This window comes from Microtus ochrogaster, chromosome 7, assembly GCF_000317375.1.
Source record: "Microtus ochrogaster isolate Prairie Vole_2 chromosome 7, MicOch1.0, whole genome shotgun sequence".
Classification (NCBI taxonomy): Eukaryota; Metazoa; Chordata; class Mammalia; order Rodentia; family Cricetidae; genus Microtus; species Microtus ochrogaster.
The window spans coordinates 54995890-55003155 of record NC_022014.1 but is presented as its reverse complement, the minus strand read 5'-3'; the positions used below and the strand labels follow the sequence as shown (position 1 = coordinate 55003155).

General features: G+C 44.9%; 1 protein-coding gene across 2 annotated transcripts in view; it reads left to right on the top strand.

Annotated features, from left to right (window-relative positions):
* Positions 1–491: 491 nt before the first annotated feature.
* Positions 492–7266, top strand: part of Ranbp17 (RAN binding protein 17) — a 352625-nt gene continuing 345850 nt past the window's right edge. For both annotated transcript variants that reach the window (XM_026780758.1, XM_026780757.1), the window contains exon 1: positions 492–601. In XM_026780758.1, the coding sequence (XP_026636559.1) occupies positions 584–601 (18 nt within the window). In that variant the 5' untranslated portion in view covers positions 492–583. The remainder of the gene's footprint in view (positions 602–7266) is intronic.

Below are 7266 nucleotides of genomic sequence, written 5' to 3'. Positions count from 1 at the left end.
AGCTGCGACAGATTCAAGATGTACTTATTATTATATGTATGCAAGTGGTGCAGGAATCTCCTAAAGCATTCGGATCTCCACAAGCTGGAGCTGCAGGCAGAGTTGTGAGCTTGTGGGTGCTCTCCACTGCTGAGTGGTCGCTTGGGCCTGGCTATGGTAGATTTAAGAGTTAGCCAAAACAAGTATGGAGATGAAGATGGCTGCAAGTTCGAAGCCAGACTGGTCCACAATAATTACAGACCGGGCAGGTGAGGCAGTGTGTTCAAAAGAAAAAAAAATATATGGTGGTTGCCATGGCAGGCAGTTGGGTCGTGGTGGTGGGCTAAAGGGCAGAGGTCAGAGGCTCAGACCTGAGGAGGCAGCGGTTGCAACAGGAGCGCACAGGCGGTTGGGCGTGGGCGCCCTACGGACACGCCCCCTCCACCCCGCCAGCCCCGCCCACTGCCGCTCGGGACTCGGAGCGGAGCGCGCCGACCACAGGGAGCGAGCAGCGTGGGGATCCCGTGGCGGTCGGGCTCGCGCGGCGCCCTCGCTCCCCCTCCCCTCGGCCCTAGGGCCGCGCGGCCCGCGCCGCTCCGAGAAGATGGCGCTGCGCTTCCAGGTCAGTGCGCCGGGCTGCGGGCCTGGAGCTCCGGCGGTGGCGGGCGGCGGGTGGGTCCCAGGCCGCGACCCCGAACGAGCACAGCCCCTTGCCCGGGGACGGCGAGACGGCGGCGGGCTGCGCTCGCCCACCCGAGTTCGCCCTCTTCGGCGTTGGCTGCAGCGATGTCCGGGCATGTGGGAGCCGGTGCGGAGGGGCCGCCTGGCAGCCCTCACTCCCAGCCCGTGGTCCGCGCCCTCCCGGGGAGCCTGGGCTCGGAGGCCGGGGCGGCGGGAGCGCGGGATCGCGGCTAGAGGATTGTCATTGGCCGGAGGCGGGCGGGCGGGTCGGGGCCCGGCGCGGCCGGGAGCGCGCAGCCTCATTGGAGGAGCCTCGGGGCCGGGCGCGGGCTGCGCTGGAGGGGGTGCGTCTGCCTGGTGGCTCCGGCGCTCAGCGGGTCTTCGTCCCACCCGCGTCTACGGAGCCTCCCCACTGGTGTCTGTACGGTGGCGGAACGTTCTGGGGCTGCGGGACGACATCAGCTACTGCCCTTATCCTTTTAGAGCGCGCAGTAATTACTGCACACGTGAAAACTGTTATGGTAGAATTAGTCACGGGATATCGCGGGAGCACCGAAAGCGGGCAGGCGGTCGCGTCTGCAGAGTGGAGCCTCCACTTGTTACTTGGTTCCTACCGCTGGTGCATATGCCTCTGAGCAAACTCCAAGGAACGCAGGGATTGTCGGAACTGTAGATGACCAGGCAAAGAGGAAAGGAAGACCACAGAGACAGAAAGACGGTGTGGGCAAAGCAAAGGATTGTGGAAGACCTTGACATCCTCTGAAAGCCTGTTCCTGGATCCTAAGACTAATTGGAAAAGAAAGAGCTCAGGGGAGATGTCGCCTGGCAGATGACCTTAGAGAAGTAGGCAGAGTCTTAACTTGGTGGCAATGTGTCTTTCCCCTGTTAGACTTATACAGTGATCATCTGGTCACACGAACTTAGTGCTTTATTGCTTCTTCTAAGGGGTATTTCCAAGCTGGAAATAGACCCACATTCTATGTTTTGACTTACCCTTTTTCTTTTGTTGTTTGTTTAAGTGTCCCAGGTCAGAATTGCATATTTATTGTTACTTTAGTAAATACGCCCTGTGGGGATTTTTTTACAGGGAGAACTTACTGTGAATCATAAGTAGATAATCAGATGTACATAGGGCAGGTATGTCTTGAGTAAATTAGAAGGTATGGAAGAACTTTGGAACTTCTTTGGACTTGGAAAGATGGTGCTTGGTAAATTGCCAAGTCCTGGAAGCCTTCATACCCAAGGGCAATATTAGAAAAAGTTAGATGTTGATGCCCAAACCGGTCATATGGTCCCAGAAATATTCATTAAAGTAACATTTTTTAGGGCATTGCTTCAGTGTCTTTTTCCCATTTGGTAATTGACATAGAAGTCCCCAGGGCAATGCTGCCTGTGTGGACTGGCCATGCTGTGCTTTTTACCCTTAAATCCATGTCCTAACTTTCTGGAAGGCAGAGGAAGGCATCATTCCCTACAGTCAGTTCAGTCACAAGCATCCTTGTTCGGAGCCAGTGAGTTAGGGTGTATTCTTGTCTCCAAAGAAGAAATGGATCTGGGTTGTCTTTGAGGAGGAGGTTCAGATTGGGGAGCACAACAAGGAACAACAGAATTGGGAATAAGTAGCCTAGCTATGATACGGCAAAAGCTTAGTGGACTTGAGTGGTTTGCTCTCTGAATGGTTCTGGAATCAGAGACCGGTAGCTAGTCTTCTAATCCCTACTTCGGCTGGGGATTGACTCTAGACGTGAGTGAGGGATGCACAGTGTTAGCGTGATGAGCAGTGGTTTGGGAAAGGTGGCCCTTGTCTGAAGTGTGGCAGTCACTGGGACACTTCCTTTCTACTTTACCCTTCACAGTGGTTTCTGATGTTTTCTCTGTAGTTTCAGCAGTGAGACTTGGGGAAAGCAGTGATCACTCAGTAAGGGAGTGTCAGATCCCAAAGCTTGTGCTCACTCATTGGACCAGTGTTTACTCTGACACGTTCCTCTCATTCCTAAGCAGCCTCTGGAGAAGTCCAGGGCATTGGAAGCCATATTGGAACATTTCCTTAATTGCCCCAATGTTTGAGTATTAGTGGGATCTTCACAGAGAAGCAGTTGGTAGAGCTGGATGAGTAAAGGAAATTGCTGTGCACCTGGAGCCGACCACAGTCCATAAAAGTCCTCCTGCCACTAAGAGCCAATTCAGGGATTTCCCACAGCCACCCAGAGGTCTGTCAGTTTCTCAGTAGGGCTCACAGAGTTCATCAGAATGATCAATTATCAAAATTATCGAATTCGTAATTGTGATTCTTTATAGGGAAAGAAGATTGGCTAAAGGGAGACAGAGGATAATCTGAAGATTCTAAAATACATCTTTTGTCCTCGGGATAGGGTATTCTCCTGGCATTCATGTTGCATGTACCACTGTAAGGTGGGAAGGCTCACCTACTCTCTAGTACTCACAGTGTTCATTGAAGATTCATTACTTAGACATGACTGATAATTTTGATTTCCACTGGTAACCTGTGATCCCAAATCATCACCCTAAGCCAAAACCATACCTGTGACTAGGTATGGTCAGTGCTTGTACTAAAAATATAACTGCTGTCAACTATGACAGATTAGACTGAGGAGAATCCAAAGTACTTTCCAGAGCCAAACTTGCACCATAAGAAGGTCATAGTCACAGTTGGGTGGTCTGCTGCTTGTTTGGTCTACTACATGATCAAACCATGACATCTGAGAAGTGTGCTCAGCAAGTCCATGACATGCGCACCAAAAGGCTGCAGCACCCACAGCTGCATTGGTCAGTGTTCATAAAGGGCCTGCTTCTCCAGGACAAACCTGAACTGCATGCTGCACAATCAGTGCTCCAGTAGTTGAATTCATTGAACTTTGTACTTTTGCCTCATCTACCATGTTCACCTGACCTCTTACCATCTTCCTACCACTTCTACAAGTACCTTGACAGTGTTTAACAATGAAAAAAACCACTTCTATAACCCACAGAATGTGGAAATTGCTTTCTAAGAATTTGTCTAATTTCAAAGCATGGATCTAAAGGAGTAAATAAAGTTATTTCTCATTGGCAAAAATATATTGTTTTTTAATACTTTGTATTTTGATTAATAAAATTGTGCTTTAAGCCTACTATAATTATTTAAAATTCACAATCCAAACCTACAACTCCTTTTGCACCAATGTAATATCTGATTCATTGTTGAAGGAAGAGTTAGTTCCAAGAGGCCCAGGAATAAGCCTTCAGGGATGCTCAACTAACAGAAGGGAGGAACAGTTTGTAGGAAACAACCTCAAAATGAAGGCAGTGTATACTAGTGACAGCCATGAAGTTTGATCCCAGAAGGCAGGAAAGATATAGGGAAGTAACTGAAATGAACTTTAGAGTCTTGCAGTGGGATATTTGAGGTTTATCTCTTTAAAGATTATTAGCAATTTTTGTTTTGTTTTCTGGAGCAAAAGCTTTTTTAGTGAAATTTAATGGCAAGTAATAATACATGTGCTTAAACTGCAATAGAGTGAGTTTTGGCATATGCATACATCTGTGAAATTCTCACCAAAATATGAAAATAGCCATTGTTCATGTATGTTTCCTTATGCTCTTATGCTTTTTTGCTGTCCTCCTTGGCTGCCTTCTCCTTCCCCTTCCTTACTCCCTTGCTGTCCCTTCCACGCAGCCAAGAAACTAGTGACCTGCTTTCTAGTAACAAAGCACCTTGAAAACATATTTTTGTCACTTGACTTTGCTTAGTATTCATCTGTTGATAGAGACTAGGCAAGACTTTCTATATAGAAAGAAATCACATTTAGGGGCCAATAATTGCATGTCAGATACAAAGAAATAAGTCCATAAAATTGTGATGATCTTGCGTTTTTTCTTTGTTTGTTTTTGGCGTTTTTGAATTTGGCATTTTTGGAGACAGGGTTTCACTGTTTAGCCCTGTCTGGCCTGAAATTCATGATGTAGACCAGCTGGCCTCAAGTTCAACTGTCTGTCCCTTCCTTTTGAGTGCTAGAATTAAAGGCTGGCTAGGAAGATGTGTATTTGATCTGAAGGCAAGATCCAATCATTGTCCACTAGGGGTTTATAGTGGGTCTTTCTGTTCATATTTGCTAGTTACCTTTGGAGGTTTACCAGATCCGGTTCTTCTCATTGTACTTATTATTTACGTGTGTTTCTAATGTTGACACTATACCTTAGAAGCTTTCATAATCCAAACATGTCAGTAAATTGGGATAGCATGCCTTTCTGAGCCGTTCTCACTATATTCTCAGACACCAGTTTATAGAAACTAAGATGAAAATTTATCAGTCTACTGAGAAAGATAAAAGACTGTAGATAGGTTCTCTGGGAAACCACATGCTAGTCAGAAGATTGGTTGGTTAGCAGTGTCTGGGTCATACCTTCCTACCAGAGCAAGAATCTTTGTCTGGAAAGGTTTAATGTTTAACATACCAGATTTTTTTTTAAACCATTACAGTAACAGAAAACTTGGTGTACCCTTCAAATCTTTATAAAAGTTCAAACTTTCCCCTCTTAATATTTTACTACTTTTCATTTGTTAATTTAAAATATTGGCCTAGAGAGGTGGCTCAGTGGTTAAGAGCACTGGCTGCTCTTCCAGAGGACTTAGGTTTGATTCCTAGTACTCAGAAAGATGACTAACTGTATTTCCAGTTCCAGGGGATCCAATGCCCTCTTTTGAAGGCAGTGCATGCATCTAATGCACAGATGTACATGCAAATAAAACACCCATATACATAACAATAAATGTTAAAACACTCATAAAATAATTCTAAAAGTTTTTTAAAAAGTAATTTGAAATGTCTTTGAACAAGGGGTAATTGATAATGCCAACTGAACACTAACTATATACTATATACTATCTTTCTGCCTTGAAGTTTATTAAATCAATACAGCAAGGCAAATATGATCCAGACCTTTCCACAATGTTTCTTAATAGGCTTTTTTGGATAATTAGATATCATTGATTTGACTAATATTAACATTATATATTTTAAATATTGGTTTTCTAGATCCTTTGTAACAAATGCCACAAGTAGGGTGGCTTAAAACTCAAAATTATTCTCAGTTCTGAAGGCCAGAAGACTGGGGTAAATGGGGTTGGTTCTTTCTGAAGGTTTCACCCTAGCTTTTGGAAGTTTTGGTACTTCCTGGCTTTAGATGTGACTTTCCAGTCTCTGCCTGTCTTCCTATGGCTCTTTCCTCTGTATCTCGCTGCATCTAAAATCTTCCTCTCCCTTTCTTTTTCCAGAAAATTACTCCTTTTTAAAGAGAGAGTGGTGATAAAGACCATTAAAAGTATGGCCAACTTCCATGTTCATGAGAGTTACTTTTGCAAGTAGTTTTATGAAGGTGCAAATATTTTTTCATTTTCAATTGCAAAAGGTTTTATTATTCCAAGTGTTCTGTTTTTCTCTATCCTCCAATGAAAACATGTTTACAATCTGAAAAGAAAGCAATATTTTACTGACTTAATGTTTCAATTTATCAATTTAGGGAAGTGAACATTGGTACCTCCAAGAACATTTGGTGTTTTGGGCCGTGTCTGACTGTCACAGTTCATGATGCTCTAAGGGTCCCAGGCAGGCACTCACGTGTCCCCACCTGTATTGGTGCCCTGATAGACAGAATGTCCTAGCTTCATGATCAATCTTTATATTTCATGCATTTCTGGGGAAAGTTCCGCTATACAGTAAAGGGGCCAGGGCCTCCCATCTATGAGAGAAGACTTTTTTATTTTGTTTGGAAATTTCCTATGAAACCCAGGATGGCCTTGAACTCTCAACCTTCCTGTGTCAGCCTCCTGAATGCTGGGAATTTAGAAATGTATAACTGTGTCCTTCCATATAAGGATGTCAGCAATTGACTTTAGAGTTAGATTTAGTGCCCACTCCATATCTATGATGATTTCATCAAATTCCTTAACTAAAGGTTTATAAAGACCTTATTTCTAATGAAGATTTTCCTCATAGACTCTGAGGGTTAGGAATTAGATCTGTCTTTTAGGGGTATAGTTCTTTACCTTACAGTGGTATAAAGTGTACAATGTGTGTACATCTTGGCCTCTTTAACTCTAAGTGAAGTGATGAACGTAGGGCAGTACTCCTGCCTCCTCCTAGATGGTGGGAGTACAGGTATGTGCCACTGTGTTTGGTGGGGGTCCTTATTTTAATGAATCAATATGAAACTTTAGTTTTGGAAAATTCTCGAGTCTTGGCTACTGGGTTGTGGCACAGATAGAGAATTGGGAAATGTGAAGGACCTACAAAGAGAGAAGTGGGAACAAGGATGGGAGCCATGGCGTCTCCTTTTTAGTGCTGCTTGGGGATTTGAGAGGTGTGAAGCCTGCTGCAGCTGTAAACTGGATATAAAAATTCATGCCAGAATCCGGGCTGAGGTGGAGCACGTCTTTAATCCCAGTACTCAGGAGGTAGAGGCAATCAGATCTTGGTGAGTTTGAGACCAGCCTGGTCTACAAGAGCTAGTTCCAGGACAGCTAGGGCTGTTGCACAGAGAAACTCTGTCTCAAAAAACAAAACAAATAGCCGGGCGATGGTGGCGCACACCTTTAATCCCAGCACT